The sequence below is a fragment of the Sphaeramia orbicularis genome, chromosome 16, assembly GCF_902148855.1.
Source record: "Sphaeramia orbicularis chromosome 16, fSphaOr1.1, whole genome shotgun sequence".
NCBI classification, from domain to species: domain Eukaryota; kingdom Metazoa; phylum Chordata; class Actinopteri; order Kurtiformes; family Apogonidae; genus Sphaeramia; species Sphaeramia orbicularis.
The window spans coordinates 34,591,515-34,611,471 of NC_043972.1; the positions used below are offsets into that span (position 1 = coordinate 34,591,515).

The 19,957-nt window shown below is 39.8% G+C and overlaps 1 protein-coding gene across 1 annotated transcript in view; it reads right to left on the reverse strand.

The window, feature by feature from the left end:
* Positions 1–1,964: 1,964 nt before the first annotated feature.
* The window catches only part of adamtsl4 (ADAMTS-like 4), a 41,625-nt gene continuing 23,632 nt past the window's right edge, over positions 1,965–19,957 (reverse strand). Inside the window, exons 6-17 of the mRNA XM_030158277.1 lie at positions 14,943–15,082; positions 14,266–14,470; positions 13,640–13,824; positions 11,069–11,222; positions 10,221–10,496; positions 9,919–10,048; positions 8,921–9,125; positions 8,242–8,415; positions 7,977–8,156; positions 7,009–7,188; positions 5,522–5,669; positions 1,965–5,434 (exon numbers count right to left, since the gene is read on the reverse strand). Of these exons, the coding sequence (XP_030014137.1) occupies positions 5,304–5,434; positions 5,522–5,669; positions 7,009–7,188; positions 7,977–8,156; positions 8,242–8,415; positions 8,921–9,125; positions 9,919–10,048; positions 10,221–10,496; positions 11,069–11,222; positions 13,640–13,824; positions 14,266–14,470; positions 14,943–15,082 (2,108 nt within the window). The 3' untranslated portion in view covers positions 1,965–5,303. The remainder of the gene's footprint in view (positions 5,435–5,521; positions 5,670–7,008; positions 7,189–7,976; positions 8,157–8,241; positions 8,416–8,920; positions 9,126–9,918; positions 10,049–10,220; positions 10,497–11,068; positions 11,223–13,639; positions 13,825–14,265; positions 14,471–14,942; positions 15,083–19,957) is intronic.

Here is a 19,957-nt window from a genome sequence, read left to right on the forward strand (position 1 = left end):
ACACAAGGGGTCTATTAGTGCTCAAGGTGTGATTTTTAGAGTCATGTAAGAGGCGTTGTAAACCACCCCGAGTGACGTTTTTCGTTAAGCACCTTTCGGACGCTGCCTAACTGCAGCCGTGCTCGGAGCCGCCTATTGTTCTTAGCCGCGAGCCCTGGCCTTGGTGCTGAAACTACGCTTCTTGACGTGAAGCCGATGCGCGCCGCCGCCGCCGCCGCGCACGTAGTCACGACTACTACAGCTGTTCACGCCCGAGCCCGAAATCACGCTCACACCCACACAAAGTGAATGTGTGACAGAGAGAAAGGGAGATAGCTCGGGGATGGAGTTGGCCTACTTTATAGCCTGTACTTTGGGGGAAAAAAAAAAAAAAAAACGGTTGGATTTGGGCATTTCAGTGAGATGTGTAAAGATGTATCGCTCATGCTTTAATACTAAGTAGCTTAATATTCCAGCCTTTTTTATATTTGACGCTCGTGTCGAGAGTCTTGGGAGGGAAGGCAGGGCGGAAAGCGAGAGTCATAGGGTTCATGGTAATTTACTCCAAAAGGTCACCATCTGCCTGCCTTGCCTCGTGCCCCCTGTGAGCCAGCATCCCCCGCCACATTCATCCACCATATACACCCCACCCACAAAGACACGCATATTCGCTCTCACACTCACACTTGTATACATATATCTTGCAACCATGCATTGGGAAAGGCAGGCACGCAAAGCACGCTGCGCCCTGAGGATGTCAACGGTGTATAGGCCTTGAAACAGCACGGCATCCGAGCTGTTAAGCCTCCCTGCATGATGAAGAAGAACTGGAGTTTGTCTCTGACCGGGCCCCAGACACGCACATACAGGGTGGAGAGGAGGGAAACTAATCTCGGTGTTACTCAGCTATTTTGGAAGCAGAGGCTGCAGCAATAGCCCACTTAGGCCTGTTTTAATGTTCCTTTTGCTGGTCTGCATGAAATCTTTCTGAATAATCAGTGGTAGAATTTCACTGCTCGAGGATGATAAAATTCCACCTTGGTCAAACACAAGTAGTCTCACAAACAAGTGCTGGAGGCCAATCCTCATGCTCCACAAACAAACACTAATTTTTGGATCAGTTCCCAGAGATTTCCATGGAGGCTGGTAAGAACTCACAGTCTGCAATAGAAAATATTACACATTATATATGATACATATCTACATTTAATTCCATCAAAAAGGATCATTTGTCTTGCAAGCACGTATAACATTTCAGGTTAAATAAATTATATTAAACGAAGTAATCTACTTGTTTGAGTTCACTGGACCCATTTCACAAACACAACAACAAATTACACTGATATTTCTGGTTGACTTTATCCTACTATAAGTTCAACACATCATACTCCTACATTTCCTGTCACTCCTACATTGAGGCTGCAAGATGTATCTGACCTTTCAGCACTTGGCAAAATTGGTTTTTCATATTATACACTGTGGGCTTGGAATAATCTGCACGACAGACTTTAATTTGGAAATGCTGCCTCTGTATTATGCATTTAAACATCATATTCTGGATGGTTTACAGGAAATGCAGTTTTGCTTATTGTATTTTAGGTCCAAAACTATTTCACTGCGGATGCTGTCGTTTGGTTCCTGATATGCCTTACTTCCTGATACCAGCTTGGCCAGATCTGTCTTGTGAGAGAAACTAATTCATTAAACTATATCTGTGGTGACCAGGTTGAGCATGTAAAACAAACTTGGCTTGTTCAGTGTTTTAGCAAAAGCACATTTTTTTGATTAAAAGATAAAATAAAAAATAAAATGATATTCAGTGCAGACTTGATGCCAAAAAACAGACATTAGTATGTAGGCAGCTCATGCCTGAAGAAAGGGAGGCCTTGTCACTTCTGTATCAGACTCAATGGCGCCATCATTTGGAGGAAACCTGTTATATTACCTGTATTTACAGAACAAACCAAGCATGACACCTGAAATTCCTCTGTTGTTTCAGTTTTTATTGAAAATAAAATGAAGCTTTTGACCGTAATTTTCCCACCCTGTTTTTGTTTATGCAAATATAAAAAATTGCCTGTGTTTCAATAATAACAATCTCATAAACTCTGGTGGTAACAAAGAAAATTTGCTACAGCTCTTTAGAACAGATAATAAATTACACGTTCTTTAGATAACAGATAAATTACTATCCTCTTTATATAAAATGTGTTTTTTACTACATGGGATTAGAGACAGGGATGACATATTCAAGCCACAATCGCAAAATATACAGCTGTACACACACACACACACACACACACACACACATACACACACACCACCCACACAGACAAGTACAATAAAATCACTGATTCTCTCGTCAAATGCAAAATACAACAAGTATATGACAGTTAGATGTGAATAAATGCAGTTACAGTCTATAACGACACGTCTGATGACTCTACTTAGTTAAAAAACATAAGCGCCTACTATGTTCAAAGAATTTATAGACATTAAAACATATCTGACAAATATACAGATTCCTCACCTTTGAGTGGGCAGAGTGTGAGTATATGGGTGTTTTGTGTTGTGAAAAAACAGTCAATTCAAGAGAAGGACAAGGAGCATTAGAGAGTACTTACATACATATACAGAGAAAATAGCATTTCAGAATAAAAAATATTTACTTTCAGGTCAAAGCAGGATAATAGCATTTGATCCATCATAAGCAACTTATGAAAAGACTTATGTATAAAAAGCAGCTTTCTTAGTTTTTAATTGAAAATATGTCCTTCAGGTTCATTAATTAAATGTAGCTTCACCGGGAGGACAGATTCATCATCTCTGCTCAGAAAAGAAAGGTGATGCAAAAAGAGGAGATGCAGAGATAAGGTGTGAAAATGGAAAGGACATGGAGTTTTTACTCTGCTATTTTTGCAGAATTGCTCTGGTACTAGACAGGTTATTCATTATGATCCATTAAAGCTACATGTTATAAAATAAATGTTTGAATGGTGATAGAAATGTCAACAAATCATGTAAAAAGACCAAATAGCGAATAGGAACAAGTAGTGATGGTCGTGTCTAAAGGCTGCTTTGCGCAATTCACCACTGTCCAAAGTCTAAAAACTAAAAACCATTCAGTGAGCCGTAAAGCTGCACTGATTTCCTTCATTACAAGTAACAGGAGCAATAGTGCTCTGAGCTCATTTGGAGTCGATGTTTCATCAAGTGTTGCAACACTTCCATATATGCACACAGACCAAAAGACACTGCAACCTAAATGAATAGCATGCAAGCCAGGTCATCTGTTAATTTATACAGTAACATCCCTCTGCTTTAAGACTATCTGATTACAGGGCATCTAAAAAAATAAAGAAATGGTTATCAAGAAATGATCAAGAAATTACATGCATGATTTAAACGGCATGTATCATGGATGCTGCCAATAAAAATTCATTGGTCATTTGTGGGAACAAAATATTTAATTTAACTGTCATGGATCTTTTATTTGATTGTGCCTAAGATGATCCATTTGTAAATTCAGCTCATAGTGACATTGTTCTACATAGGTGTTGATGAATCAGTACAGAAAATGGGGACTATATGAAAGGAAAAATCAAGCAAAATGTGCTTGGCAGGATTTACCAAAAATCAGGGTTGAAATGAGGTACTGAATCAGGTTTAAGCCTTCCATAAAGTGGGAATGTTCAGGTTGAACTGACCTATTTTATGTCTGGTCATCAGTGTCTGTTGCTTTTTATCAGTCAATGACAAATACTGTGATTAAAAAACACATTTAAGAGAAAGTGGGATGTAATCGGTGTATTATAATCCATGTGCCATTTCCAAATGGAGTGGGGATACCGCTTCTGTTTTTATAAATATAACTACTTTCTTTATCATGTATGTTGCTATATTTTCTACCAGTTTTCCTGAAAAATAAAAAAAAGGTGTTCCTAGAGATGCCCTGTACAATTAAACATTTTTAGGTGAGGATTCCTATTATGTATGATATATAATACATGATTTTTTTGCCCAATGGAGACATGATGATGGAAGCAGCTCTTATGTGTGCATATGTGAGAGTGCCTTGATGCTGCCCATATAAATGATGAAGGTCGTACAGACTGAAACATGGTAGTCTAATAAATTTTTCAGCAGTAACTGAGACTGTGTGTAGAAGGTTTTTTTTCTTTGTTTTCAAGTTGTACTTTCCTCTGATGCACCTGTCACTCATTGAGGTAAACAGAGATTTTTATTTTTTTTTTCTAAAATATCCGGTGGTATCACTACTCAAAAATGTACTGAGGACTGTTAATGTTTACTTTAAGACAATCATAAAGATAAACACAGTTAATATAGCTGGAATGAGGTGGATTTGGAGCTTTTCATTTGATTTGTTGACATTATAAAAACATTTTGAATAACAGGTCGTATCTTAATTACTTTTAAAATCTGAATTAATATTGTATGTTATTTTATATGTGGAAAGTGGGTTTTAGAGGTTACTAAAAGGTAACTGTAACCATGAGTCTTCACACCTGAGCTGTTAATTTTAAGATTATCCAAAAAAATAACTGCATGGATATGTAACATAATTACATCCCCTCTATCTTCCTTCCCAGATATATTTGGTCACTTACTGCCATAGTTGCTCCACTCCTTTGGTTCATCTGTTCAAATACTGAACTGAACAATAAGAGGACACTTGAGGAATTATTTTTGGCAAACATTAAAGACATAAAGTATGTAAAAGAGATCCTTGTAGCTTAGTTAGGGGAAGTGTCAGTGGGAGACGTTTGGAGTAGACCTATTCCAGTAGATTGAAGTTTATCTATAACATTTGATAATTATTGGTTTGTAGAATTAGTGGTATGTATGTCTGACTGTGTTTAAACATCCCATAGATTTGGAGGAATCTTTAAAAAAAAAAAAGGCAAGTTTTACTGCTGATACACAGCAGTGTCCTCAGTGAGCATCATCCATTACAAACTTGCAGCCACAGAAATGGACCTCCTAGAGTGGAAAATGCAGCAAATACATCACGATGTGACACATTATGAACCTACTGAAGTAAGCGCTCAGTGGAATACGTGGTTCTGGGAGAGAAGATTTACTGTATACGCAGAACTGGAAGAAGGAACTGGTTGTTTTCACAGTGTTTTACCTGAAGAATCAGGAGAAAATAGCTAAAAGATATTCAAACAAAATGCCATCACAGGTTTACATTGACTCCAGGCTGTCCATTTCTGCATGCTGCTCGTTTCAGAAAGGGTCAGCCCTTTTGACCTAATCCTTCACTTCTTGCACACCTGGGCTGTCTGTCTGTGATTGGCCGGTCAGTGCCTCTTTGCACGCTGGGCACTCTGGGTGCACGAGGCACAGCAGGCGGTCTTATAGTAGGAGTAGACACACAATCTGGCCTGGACCACCATCACACAGTTATGAGTTCTGTCTCTGCAGTTTTCATCTGTGAAGAGAAATAAAAAGGGAGACAGGTTGGTATGGAGGGAGCCCCAAACACAAAAAACACAGTCATAATAACACACACACCAACCTGCCACTTGTGGACTGCAGGGTATTGTGTTGCAGAATTGCTCCTGCTGAGGTTTGGAGGTGGGATCACATTCATGGCTGTGCTTTTTGTCTGGTGTAAGACATCGCACCTCCCTCATCTGGACACCTTTTCCACAAGAACGGGAACACTAAGGATAACAAACACACAGTTTAAAATGTTACACATCTATATAGTTTTATTATTTTACATTATTTACTTTTTTGATCAAGATCTTTTTTATTTTCAATTTTCAAATGTATAACATGAAACATACAACTTGAACATGAAACTGTTGTATCCAGTTCCTATCCAACCCCCCCCCCCCACACACACACACACACACACACACACACTCCACCCACCCCAAGTACTGGACCTTCATTAAGTTTATATTATTTACTTTTACACAATTATTGAAACCACTAACTCCTGTGTTCTGTCTATTCATCAGTTCGTCTGCTTTACACTCTATCTGAAATACAAACACACTTAATAGTTACATGAAACACCACAACTAGATAAATTCCAAGTGGAGTGTGGGATCTGAAATGAAATACCACACTCAGTTAACACTTACACTCAGAATGTGCATGTGTAATCACCTGTAACCAAACAGATCACTTAGAAATCAGAGCTATGATTATTATTAGTAGGATCCAGGTTACACTTTTCTACAATTTTTATACTTTTGAGTAACAGGGAGATGAGAGTTAAGACTGTTATGGACATGATTATTACCCCGCCCCCCTGAAAGGGAGGCAAGGGGTATTGTTTTTGGTTCGGTTTGTTTGTTTGTTAACACTCTAGCACCAAAACTACTGGTTGAATTCATACCAAATTTGGTTTATAGATTGCCAGTGACCCAGACTAGATTGCACTACATTTTGGGAAAAGTAGGTCTAAGTTTCAATTTTTAATAAATTTTTAAAATATTTTCTTTTCTCCGATTTACTTAGAATGGGCAAAATTTCACGAGTCTGTAGCAGCAAAATTACTGGTTGAGTTCATACTAAATTGATTTTATAGATTGCCAGTGACCCAATCATGCAGTGTCATTAAATTTTGGAAAAAGTAGATCAAAGTTTAAATTTTTATGAATTTTTTAAATCTTCCCATTTACTTATAATGGGTAAAATATGTGTGAGGGGTGTGGTTTGTTGTGCCTGGCACCACTTGTTGATATTATTATGGTTTCTGCATTGCATTTATATTCGTAGTATATATTTACAGCACGCTACAAACAAAAACATGGCTCTGCATTACAGTGTTTCATACTTAATACATCAGTGTGTGTAGTTTTGAAAGAAGAGATGTGAGGTAAGGTTTTGCTTTCTGGGAGTAGAGTTTCAACAAAGACGATCCCCGTCTCAGAAAATGTGTTTTATCAATCATAAAACAATTAGAACACGCTACTATTTGATGTTTTATGAGTAAAATGACAGCAGTGTATTGACACATGTACAAGGCTGTTCTCCGTCATCACTCACCGCGCTCCACTCTGTTGTGAACCACTGAGGCTGACACTCGCCCATCTCACACTCCTGGACCGGAGCAGGTTTGTCCAGATGAGAACACTCACTGGCTGCGACAACACTGAAATCACTCCCCATCCTCTGGACACAAATAATGTCTCGTCGCTGAGTGCCATTCCCACATGGGACATTACACTGCAGGAAGAAAAGAAAATAAGTCATATGTAGTGTTTTTTTAATGGGACAGTAAAGATGTCCGAGCTGTATACGTCAGGGATACAATACAATGAATACAATTAACGTCAGAGTCAAGAAATGCACAGTCGCAGTGGAGAATAATAACAAGAAAATTCCCATCATACTGTTTTTTAGCACTGATGCAACATCTTCACACAAGAGCAACAGTTTGAAGGAAAACTAAAAACACTCATTCATCCTTCCTTCAATGTATTTTCATCCATTTATTTCTTAAAGCTAGGAAAGGTGAAAAGTTTTTTGGCATCCTGGGGCAAACATTCCACAGTATTTTCTGCAGCCTTTTACAATACAAATCATCTCAATTCAGGTAATGTTATAAATTTAGTTAGACCTAAAGATTTAAGTCTAAACCTTTCAAAAGTCAGCATGAAATAACACAATGAGTAATGTAACATAAATATTCACTATACTAACTTTGACTAACAGTCTTGGCAAAATTCTACTCCCTAGAGGCATGAGCAGGCGTTCATTCTTTTTTACTTCCTAAATTTTAGAGGTTTTACTGTACAAATAAATCCACTTTTATAACTGTGTGATTGTACTACTTTGAGGTTTACTGTGTCTCAGTGGGGCTGCTGACGAATACTGAAATCTCACAGTAATTAAGTTTGAGGAAACAAGACTTTAAGGAAACAAGACTTCTGCACCTCTTGCTTCTTTTTGCCTTATTCTAGTTTCTGTCTATTGTAGCTTTACTGTCTGTGGTTTTACTTCCTCCATCCTACCTGTGTCCAGGGGCTGCTGTACCACATGGTCATTGCCTCACAGGGGCCTCCATTGCAGGCTTTCATCTCCGCTGGTTTATCCCCGACACAGTCTCCACCTCCTCCACCATCTCTGACGCCTCCTCGGGTCAGACACACCACCTCTCTCTTCTGTACGCCAGGTCCACACTGGGCTGAACACTGAGGAACAGAGAGGGAGAGCGTGTTGAGTATTACTGTACCATACATGCTTATCACTGTGTGTGTGTGTGTGTGTGTTACTCACAGTGTTGGACCAGTCGGTGAAGTACCAGTTCGTTACACAGGGCCCCATGTTGCACTCTTCGCTTCCCTGCGGTCGAAGCCTGGAGTTGCACTCCTTATCATTGACCACGCTGCCTTCATCACTGACGCAGCGGACACTCCTCGTCCTCTTCCCCATTCCACAATCCACAGAGCACTGACAAGAGAGAGGGAGTGCAGAGAAAAACAAGAATAAAAGATAAGAAAGGGAAACATAATAACAAATATACTAGTGAATACAAGTTGAAGGGCAGGAAATTACTCTTTTCAGTGTTGACAGCAGAGAATTTATCATGTCAAATTATGAACAGCTGTACGTCACATTAAAAATTAACAGTATTGTTAGACCACATATGGCTGCCATTTATTTTGAATTTATCCAAAAAGTGTAACTGATTAACTCATTACTCATAACCTGTTATTTGTTGAAGCAGTCTCTTAGTTGAATAGGAGTGAATAGTTCCATGATGAGCTATGAAAGGCATCCCCACACTGATGATATAAACATAGAGCTATGTTTTTGTCTTAAAGCTTGAACTCATACAACACCACATACTCTTCTCGGTGTCATGTTTACAGATTACAGGTTGAAATCCAGTATTTGTCCTCTTGTAAGCAGACCAGATGTGTTTCCCAGTCACATATTGTTGTCGTTGACTTACTGTGCTCCAGTCGGAGCTGACCTCCCAGTGGGAACAGAGGCGGAGCTGGCATGGCTGTGTGGACTCCGGTGGGGTGAGGTTGGCACAGCGTTGAGGGTGGACCATGGTTGAGCGGTTCCCGAAGCTCTGTCTGCACTGGAGCTGCCTCTGCTGCAGCCCGGGGCCGCAGGACACGCTGCACTCCGACCACGCACTGGCCTCCCAGCTAACACAGCACAGAGAAAAACAGAGCTGTTAGAGCTGCACTGAAAACACAACACGTGACACACAAAATGATCTGAATCACTATTAGTAAAATAGCCAATTACATACTCAGCAAAGCTACATTAGACCCTTTGTTTAATGGACTGTTCAGGTGTTTTTGCAGATTTAAACCAACTTATAAAAATGTAAATCTTGAAAAATGAAGTCTCACCAAAACATTAATATTGCTTTCAGAAGACTGTGTGCATACTTTTACTTTTTGTTCTGAGGCAACAAAACAATTAGCTACATATGATGAATTAGCAAACAAAGCACAAGGCCCCACGAGTACTTGAATTTTTTTTTAATTTTTTTTGTAGTGGAACATTAATGTCAGTGATAATCATACATTTACTGAGGGAAATACTGTTTATATAAGCTTTCTCCTTTTAATTGTAGTTGACTGTTGTGTATATTTGCATGCAGAATTTTTAATTAAATAATTAATCTGCCTACAGTAAATGCATTATGTAGTGTTTTATTTATGTAGAGTATACCACTTAGTGCTGTATCACTTTGATTGTTACACATATGTTCAATTAACACCAGACCGCTATTGTGAGTTTTCTGCTTTTTACAACTAAAGCCCATAAAAAACACAGCATACTGACCTTGACATGAAGCAGCACAACTACAACTAATAAATGTGATAATGCATGTATTAGAATTACAGTGTGAGTGCAAATGGTCAGTGATCGCAAATAAACAGAAAGGCAATGTCCACTTAATGTTTGTGTTTCTAAGTATATGCTCACAATGGAGGGCAGGGGTGTGTGTTACATGGCTCCTCCTCCAGTGCAGGTTTAGCTGCAGAGTCACATTTCCTCTCAGGGACTTCCTCGTCTGTATGCCGATTAATACAGAGAATCACTCTGTATTGAGAACCTATAGAAAGATAAAAATATATGAATAGCCTCAGGCAAATGTCCTTTCTTTGTTTCATGTAATTACATCCAGCAGCCAGAGGAGGGAGACATCCCATCATTCAAAGCTAGTTAGTAATCACATTTGGTCATTCATTTAATTAACGCGTGTTCATGTATGTATTTTTCTGCACCTTTTCCACAGGATACAGTGCACTCTGTGAACCCTCCTCTCCTCCATACAAACGGTGGCTGAGTGTCCAGTGGCAGGTCAGTGCGTGGGGGGATCCGAGCATTTCTGTTTGGTGCCGAGCCCCTAGGATGAGACCGCTCAGGTGTCCATCTCTCCGAGGAGGGAGGGGCAAACACAGAGGAAGAGGAGGAGGAGGAGGATGAAGAAGAGGCAAAAGAAGGAATAGAAAGAGGAGGAGGAGCAGGAGGAGGGTCTTCAACTGACACAGTAAGTGGACCTAGAAGAGAAGGCAAAAATAAACGTCCATAAAGACAAATGAGACAGGTCAAGGAAGGAAAAGAGGAGGGAGGTGAGGATTGAGAAACAGAAACAGTGAGGAGGAGAAATCAGCGATAAATTGGGAGGAAGGGAGAAAAACAATGATGAAATACTGAGGATAAGATGAAGGAGGTGAGTCAGAGACTAATGAAGTCATGATGATGAGGTCAGGGTCTCATGACGGCCAACATGAGGACCAGATACCCAGATACACTAACCCTCCCATCTAGGTCATACACAAACACACAAACACACTTCAACAGTAATCCCTCCTACTTGGCCCATAAACCACACCCGGACAAATCCATAAACATGCCAGTTATTCGTCATGGGTTGTAATAGTGATGTTTAAGTAATTTGGAAAAACTGAATCTTGAGATCATCTCTACCACTGTCAACATTCAACGATGCATTGCAGATATTTTCTTTTAATTGCCAAACACCCTGCCCGCTTATGCTACTGTATGGAATGTGCAGAAAACACGGCTGTCAAAAAGGAGAAGGAAAGGCTGGAGTGCACTGGAGACGTACTTCGAAGAGGCGCCCTTCCCGCCTCTTGCTCCCTCTGCCTCTCTCTTGGCGCCTCCCTCTCTCTCTCCATCAGCCTCTCCCTCTCCACCTCCTTCTTCTCCACTGGGATGTAAAACTCATAGTCGATGCCGGGGTTCTGCTGGTGGAAAATGATCTGCGGAGCGAAAAAAGGGCACACAGAGTTGCTAGTTCAAGCCGCTCAGATCAATATTTCTGTTCTATACAGAGCATGTGTGATGAGAAAGAGGTTGTCCGTAGTGACAAGTGCACTCAACTCTCCCATTCCCCTTCAGTCCTACAGAGCTTTTTAAGCATGTTTTGGCTCCTTGCTTTGTGTTTTTTGGCCAGTACATGGTTGTTTGGGTCAGACCTAACACTTGTCACTGTCACTTTAAATATACATACTTTCAACTGGAACTAGTGGAGAGCAAAACAGAGCTAAAAGGGGAGTGAATAATGGATAAATAATATATATTAAGTATAATAGATATAACTGCTGAGTGTGCAAGGAGGCAACTATATGTTAATAAGATCAACAACAGATGGTTTTCAGCTTTTTGTACAATCTAAGATGCATTAATTTGTGAAATCTGGTGGAATACAACATTGTAATTTTACTCAGGTGCGATACTTACAAAATTAAAAATTTTAGGCATTTGTACTTTTTTGCATCTTTGTACTTCTACTTCACTACATCAGCGAGACAAATATTACACTTATTATTCCACTACATTTATGTTACGGCTTTACGGTACTTTTCTTTTTGTTCTCTGTAAATGGGGTGTGGATTTTGTGTTCCTTTTGAATGTTTGAGAAAAGTGTTGAGAAAAGGAAATTCTCCTCCTTCTTGAGCTAAATACACTCTTGGATTTGCTGGGGAATGTGTTGTCACAAAACTGAAATCAGTTCATGAAAAGTTTTGACACCAAGTACTCACAGGACAGTGACCCTACAAATATATGATGATCTTGTAATGTGATGCATTGCCATTGATTAAACTACCCCACAGTATCAAAAACGAGATAAAATGATCTAAACATTAAATATACACAGAAATAAAACACTACATCCACTTAATGCAGAGAAATATAAATCCAAACACAATGTGTATGACAGTAAAACGCTGACTGGGACCATTTTACTTATTGTCATACTTAACATGATAAGACATATATATTTTTTACATACGTTTACATGTGTTTTTTCCATTTATTTGTCTTAGAGTAGTTTCACATACACATGCACACACCATTTCCATTTCCTTTCACAGGAAGGTTAAACGTCAGAAGGAGCTACACAACAGCAGCTATGGTTGTGTGCCCTGCTGTATGTATGCTGCTCCACTCTTAACCCATAAAGACCCAAACATCCACTGGTGACCAAAATCATCCACTGATCTAAAACATTTAATATTTGTTGATCCACTAATCCTATCAATACATGTACATAATTGGTGTAAAATGCCGTTTGTCATCTTTTCATGGTCATCAGATATGATCCATCTGGACATTCAGAGGCTCTGTAGTGAACGTGGAAACACTGTAATCTTCTACAACATTGATTAACCAGTAAAACCCATAGAGTTTAATAAATGACGATAGATGGAGACGCTTGGTTTATGCTCAGTTAATAATATCTTTGCTGAAAAAGTAACTTCTTCAGTTTTCTCTGTTTCTGACATAATAACACCTACCTATAATCTGAGCTTTTATGAACACCTACATGATCAGTGAATTAAATATAGGAAAATACCTGATTTTCACTGAAAAAGTGCAAAATACTGAGGATAATATTATAACAAATGGTAATAGATCACTTAAGAAAGGTTAAGTACACAGAAAATCCATCTTGGAATGGCCACAAAAGTAGCTGTGGGTCTTTATGGGTTAAAACAGAAACACTGAGTCCATTTGACAGGACTTAACACAGGCAAGGTCATCTAAACATAAACAGTCATGTGGCAACGCCATTTCAGTCTGTTACATTTTCCAAGAGGGTGATAACCTGATCATTTTGGTATGTATTAATTTTAGTAAAATTTGTAATCTGACCTTCCTATAGTCTTTTTAATACGGTGTAATGAAGATTAAAACCTCGTGGTGCTGCTAAAATGAATGGAGTTTGATTCTTTTGAGTCTTATTTTGGTATCCCATTAAGCCTTAAAAATGCAGGTGATTCCAGAGGATATCAAGCTCTGCCTTTTGGTGGATGCTTGCTATTTTTATTCCCTCCTGGCCTGATGTTACTGGATAGAATGCTGCAGATGACTCCTGTTCTTTAATAAGATCTTAGCCTGAGGATGGAGTTATTATTATTAAGCTTTGTGTAGTCTGATGAGAGCAGGGTTAAGCTTCAGTACAGCTGCCTTTATCTCAACCTAATGCTAAAAAAATGCTGTCTATCTGGGGGAATCTTGATATGCAGCAGGAAAGCATTGCCTCAGGCTTTAACCAATGCCATGAAGATGTAAAATGTTCTGTGTGTGATTCTTATCAGTAACTTCATTTTACAGTATCCAAGTTCATGATTCTCAGGTTAAAATAGAGGCCTTCCAATGTTCTGGTTCTTACATATAGCTGTAGCTGTGTGGTGGTGGGTCCGGGAGCTCTGAGGGTCTCTCCTCTGTCTTCATCCCCCTCTGCCTGCGCTCTAGGTCGGGTGTAGGTGAAGGTGGTCCCCCCTGCCTGGTACTCCCCCGGAGGATCCACAGCCCAGCGCCCGTTCACCACCGAAGCACCTGTGCCGCTCCTCATGGCTGGAGAGAAAGGGTTCAAGATTAGATTAAGTGAAGTTTTCTTTCCTTATTTTAAGCTTGTTTAGTCTCCACAGTGGTAAATTCTTAAGAAGTTCCCATAAGCTCAAACACACTCACAGACAGACAAACACAGACTTCTGAGGACTGCCTCATTACCAAACAGTGAGCTGGTAAAGCAAACACACACACTAACACACATGCACACTTCACTGGTTTCTTATGGGCTCTAACAATGCTGGCTTTATCTGCTCCAAGTCTGCAAGGCCACAGAATTTACAATCATAGTCCAAGCCAGAACACACACACTCACAAGCCAAATCTCATTCCCGAATTCACAATTTCCTCACCAAAGTCTCACTTTTATTGGAGCTGCAGCCACAGTAATTATTCAAGATATCTTAAACTTAAACATATGTGAGTGTGACTTTATTTGTGTCGTACCCAGGTAGTTAGGGCTTGCTCGCCTCTCTGTGATGTTAATGAATGTAGCACCGGCTGGGATGTCCAGGATCTTGTGGTAACCAAGGGGAACTGTGACATTTTGGAAGCTTCCCGTCACCTTTCGACAGGAGGTGTCCCTCCCACCGCAGACTCCGCACTTGTCAATCACAGAACTGGAGCCCAGGATCCCATCACAACCCTCCGTCTGGCGGGATAAGAAGGTGAAAAGATGTGAATAATGAGTGAAAACAGGGTGAAGAGTGGGGCTGGAGAAGAACAGAGATGTGGGAGGAGGGGTGGCAATGGAATAGAGAATAGCTTTTCTGACTTTGTTGACATTTCACATCCATTGCCAGTGTTTATTTCACTGTTGTGTGTATAAATCGGTAACCGGTGCTGGCCAGAAACAGAGTGAAATGAGAGCAAAAGCAGAGTTTGAGTGTAAATGAGAGAAAAGTGGGAGCAAGACAGAGAAAAGAGGCCCAGCGTAGGGTCATAAAAAAGGCTGGAGACACTCCGAATCCAAATGCCAGGCTTAAATCAACCTCCAGACGTGAGACTGAGAGATTCAGGTCCTGGACTTTGTCAAACCCCAACTAGACAAGACAGACTTGGACTTGGACACTTCAAAAAGGAATTTCACACACATGCAAAGGGAAGCTTTAAAATCCACTCACCAAACATCGCCCTTCTATGCACACATCATTTGAACTGATGTTGAAGCAGGGTGTTCCGTCTCTTACTCGCTCAGCCTGACGAACATAGAAACGATAGCCGGCTGGTCTGCAGGTCAGCTCACACTGCTTATCTGCACCAACTGCAATATCAAAGGAAGAAAGGGTTTCTCTTGAACAATGTATATATTTATCATCAGTGTGTGTGACTGTGCAACGTCTTCTTTGTGATGTGGAGATGATGCAGCTGGGCGATGAACGTCTTTCCATGTGGCCAGGAAACTGAGGCCAGACACATAACCCCTGACTGTCAGACAGCACCAGAATCATTACCTATTTCCCTGCTGCTCACTCCTGCAAGTGCACTACTGCAGTCCCAGGAGACACATACGACGAAGAAAAGGTGTAAATATAAGCCTTGAGAAAGTTCGATTTATGAGAGGAACCCAACAGACGCACACCACGGGGGCTAATGTATGCGGAGAAAGAAAACAGAAGTGGAGGATCAGAAAAAGAGATGCTTTAAGATAGAAGAGGAAATGAAAAGTACTTTAGTGCTCAGAGAATAAGACAAGCTGAGGATACAAAGGATCTCACAAGGGAATAGAGGTATAGGCAGAAAGAGAAAGTAAACAAGAAAAAGCTGAATAATTCAGAAAGAACTTTTCTGTCATTTGAAAAGTTAAATAAAAGTTATCAATCCTGTGTTTTACATTGTACCTCAATAAATATATCCATAAATCAATATGATTGGTTCATGGATTTCTATCATAAAACAAACTTTATTCCAGCTGCATGAGAGATATTATGACTGGCATTTCAAAGAATTCTCCAACATAAACAATTAATGGAGCAGGGGAAGAATTGTTAAAGCTTCTTACTCCTACTCCCTTCCTCCTGCTAAATAGTGCAACATGATATAGGCATCAAGCCCATCCTGGTCCAAAAAAAAAAATAAAAGTGAGGCATATTTCTCAAAATACGTAAGTATTCCTTTAACAGAGACAAAAACTGACAGCCGAGTGGGTAACAAAGGCAGTTAGAGAGTGGTACCACTGTCTGCCATATTCTTTGAAGTAAAATACTGGGGTCTTACAGGGTTAAAAGCCCAGGGCAGAGATGATGATATATGTGTGTGTGTGTGTGTGTGTGTGTGTGTGTGTGTGTGTGCGTGTGTGTTTGTGAGTGTGTACGCGTGTGTGTGTGTGTGTGTGTGTGTGTGTATGTGTGTGTGCATGTATGTGTGTGTGTGTAAAGGCCTGTGATTGTGTGTGTTTGCAAAGAAGCTATGGACATGAGCTCATAGCATGAGTAAGGGGTCATAGATTTAGTTGGAGATGGGAGGGAGGGGTTTCTGTCATTAGGGGTTCAGAGGTTAACGGTACAAACTCTCCGCTTCTGAAATCGTAACTTCCCACTGTGGTGTTAAATTTCTAATTCTGATAGAACTGTAGCCTTAACATTTTTAACTGAATGGTAGATGTGACATTAGACATCTGATGTGCTTGACATTAAAAAAAAAAACGTCCACTTCTTTGAGCCATCATCATCATCACCCTTCAAAGTCAAGCTCCTCATAGATGATGGTTAAGAACAAAGACTAAAGGTCAAATACCTGACCTCTAGTTTTACCCTGTGTGTCAAAGCAATTAGTCTATTCCATACTCACAAGAAGATGTCTGCTTAGCCAGGTATAATGCACATTCTACACAACAGACCACAAACCAGAATGAAACCTCCCAAAAGAGAAGGATTAGTAAAACTGGACTATCAAGATGCCATTTCATTGTGTTGTTGGTTTTTATTTCAGCAGGATACCACCCAAACAGCTGGCAAGAAAGAAAGAGATTAGAGTGTTTCAATGAAAAGGCATAGAAGCAAATATCAGTTTATTGTAAATAAAGCTGGTTTTATATCAATATTTTGCCATGTAGTCACAACAGAAAGCTTTTTAGTTTGGACCACATCATTACATGCAGTTTTCTGTCTTTGATCGTTTGTTTCACCATCTATATAAAGAACATTTGGAGGATAGAAGTGGGTGGAAGAGGTAATGTTGTCAAATATGTCAGGGGAATAATCTCAGACTAACTGTTTATCTAAGCCCAGGTTTATAAGGAAGTAATTCCTTAGTCTGCTTACAAATACTTAGTAGTGTTGGTGCTTAAGCAGAGATAAATGTCCACTCAAAGGTACTAAAAACACAGGCAGATCCAGAGGTAAAGATTACAGTGACAGGCAAATAACAGAATTATGGGTTTGTAAAACAGCATGGACAGAAACTCAAAAGATAAACGTAAAAAAAAAAAGTGCTATAGATAAGTGTACACCAGATTGTCATCAGCGTATATAGAGAGCAGCTAATGGGTGATGGGTAGAAGCAATAAATTAGTTACTCTCAACACTAATCTGGTTATGTGCAGATTTTTTCTGTACGTGAAGCAAGTGTCAAGACATTTTGTGATGCCAGAACACTTCAGTTTCTCTTTCTATGTAAGGTGGTCGAGATAAAATGACAATGAAAAGAAATGAAGGTAAAAAGGCAAGCATACAGATCTCAGAGAAAGACAACAACAGGTTAATTTTGCAGCGTTTGCTTTGTTTACTCAAAATGTGTAAATAGCGGCTTACAAAAACTGTATTTCATTCATAGGATATTAGTAGCAAAATTACGAGATTGATTTTTCTGTCACAAACCCTCGCTCTTTTTTGTTTATTTCTATAAATTGTGTTTTATTTATTAATTTATTTATTTGACCTCTATTCAACCAAGAAAGTCTTACTAAGATTAGAATCTCTTTTACAAGATTGTCCTGGCCAAAACAGGCAGTAGCATATATTGCATGTCAGTTACAATCAGTGTCTAACCAAACATTGGTGATGTGTGGATTGATACTGAAATACTGTTATCTCCAATACCAGATCTTTACACTCTAGAATTGATTCACAAATCAAAATATTGATACATTTGATACTTCAGTCATTTGAGGTAATGTATGTTAGGAATAAAGTGGAAAGTAGCTAAACTATTGGGATCTTGTCCAAATGATACGTGATTGGTGGGAACTACTTCTTCTGCCTGGGTAGATATGTACCGCGTCACGCTTCTCAGTCAGTCAACTCTGACTCACTGAGTCTGTACTGAGCAACAAAACGGAACAGACTAAAGGGGAAAACAGTAAATATGCTATTGTTCCTTAACAAAAACTTGCGGATGAGGGAAAGTGTCAGTGTTGAGTATTTTCATGTTTCATGTTAACACATTCATGTAACATGAATTAATATGCACGTTTTCTTTTTTATATAATTCTTAATAATTAGACAATAATTACTCTCATGTTTTGTATTCTTTATGAAGTTATGATTTGAAATACACTATTCTTTTTTTTAGATTTTCCAGACATGAAGTGTATTTGTACAAAGTATCTGATGGATATCGCCAATACAAGCCAGAATTTTACTCAGTATCGGATCGGAAAAGAAATCCGTGCTATCGAACATCACTACCAAACATAAAATCAAAATAATACAAATGTCGATGCCCAAGTTAAAAATTAATAATATAAAATCACCATGAGTCCGAACAAGCGTAAATATTTTGTCAGGCAAAGCAACTAGATCAGGATGTTTCAGCCTCCCTGTCATTTAAAGGAGTCTGCAGAGACCAACTCCTTCATTATTATAATATAGTTATTGTATGGATTTCATCTTTAAAATACCTTAATTTCAAATGAATTTGAATCAGCCCACAAAACTCAGTGCTGTGTGCAAATCACTGTCTAAGATTACACTTTTTTTTTTTTTTTTTTACACCGCCCTATTGATCTGTATGCTTCTTTCAGTGCTTTCTGATAAAACAGACAGAAACAGATATGCATAATTAGGAAGAGAGGAAAAGGGAGACGGGGTTGGGGGTGGGGGGCTGGAGTTCCCACCCTCTGCCTCTCTCTTTCTGTCGGTCATAGTTATCTTTGAGAGATTAAACTGGAGACAGTGACAGAAAAGAGAGGGGGAGCTCAAACTGGGAGACGTGTTGACAGTCATACACTCTCTGCTTCTCTTCCTCCTCATCTCCCACATTCTCCTCTTCTTCATCTTCAGCCCCAAAGTCTTAAGCACCATCCAATCTACTTTTTCTGGTTTGGTCTTTATCTTTTATTTGACACTATCTGCCAGAGTTTCCCTGTATGTCTCACTGCCTCCATCTCTGGCCTCCCTTTCTCTTCCACACTCTCTCCCTCTCTGAGCTTAGTGTTCAGACAGTGGAATATATGTTGTCTAAATATACTTCCCCACTATCTCTCCATCTAAACAAACTCCAACAGAGAGAGAGAAAGAGAGAGGCAGTGGGACAGGAAGAGGGGAGGATGGGTGTGTAGAGAGGGGATGAGGCCTGAAAAAAAGACAATATTCAAGTAAAACAACACCTGCACGTGCAGAGCTTACAAAACTACAGATGTCCTGAGCTGAGCTTTGTGTGTTTGTGAGTGTGTATGTGTGTGGGGGGTGCATTTCAGCTGAAACGAAGCAGGACAATCACTTCTGTGGTTTATTACAGCAGTGGCAGCTTTACAGTTTAAGCTTCCAGCTCCAACCACAGGCCACAACACTTAGCGGTGCATACATAACAGGCCCGTCGCCTTGGAGGAAAAAAAATAGACACATAAGGCACGGGTCAACATATACAATCCTAAACACACGCCTGCAGCTGCTTTAAAATGAACATTCACTTTAGAGATTCATATGTACACCCCTTGAAGGCTGCGGTGTGTTGATGGGACGGTAGATATGAAGGTTTGGGTTGTGGCCAAGAAGGCTGAACAGATGTAAACAGTGCGATAGAGTTTACTTAGCAGAGTGGAAAAGGATCATCGCTGGCACAGATTGAGTACGCCTGAACCAGCCGGTGTCATCTGCAAATACTTTCGCCACATACAGAATCAACCCCCCCCCCCCCCCCCCTTCAGAGTCATAACCACCAGGCCACTGATCATCTGGTTGTGATGGGGAGATCATAG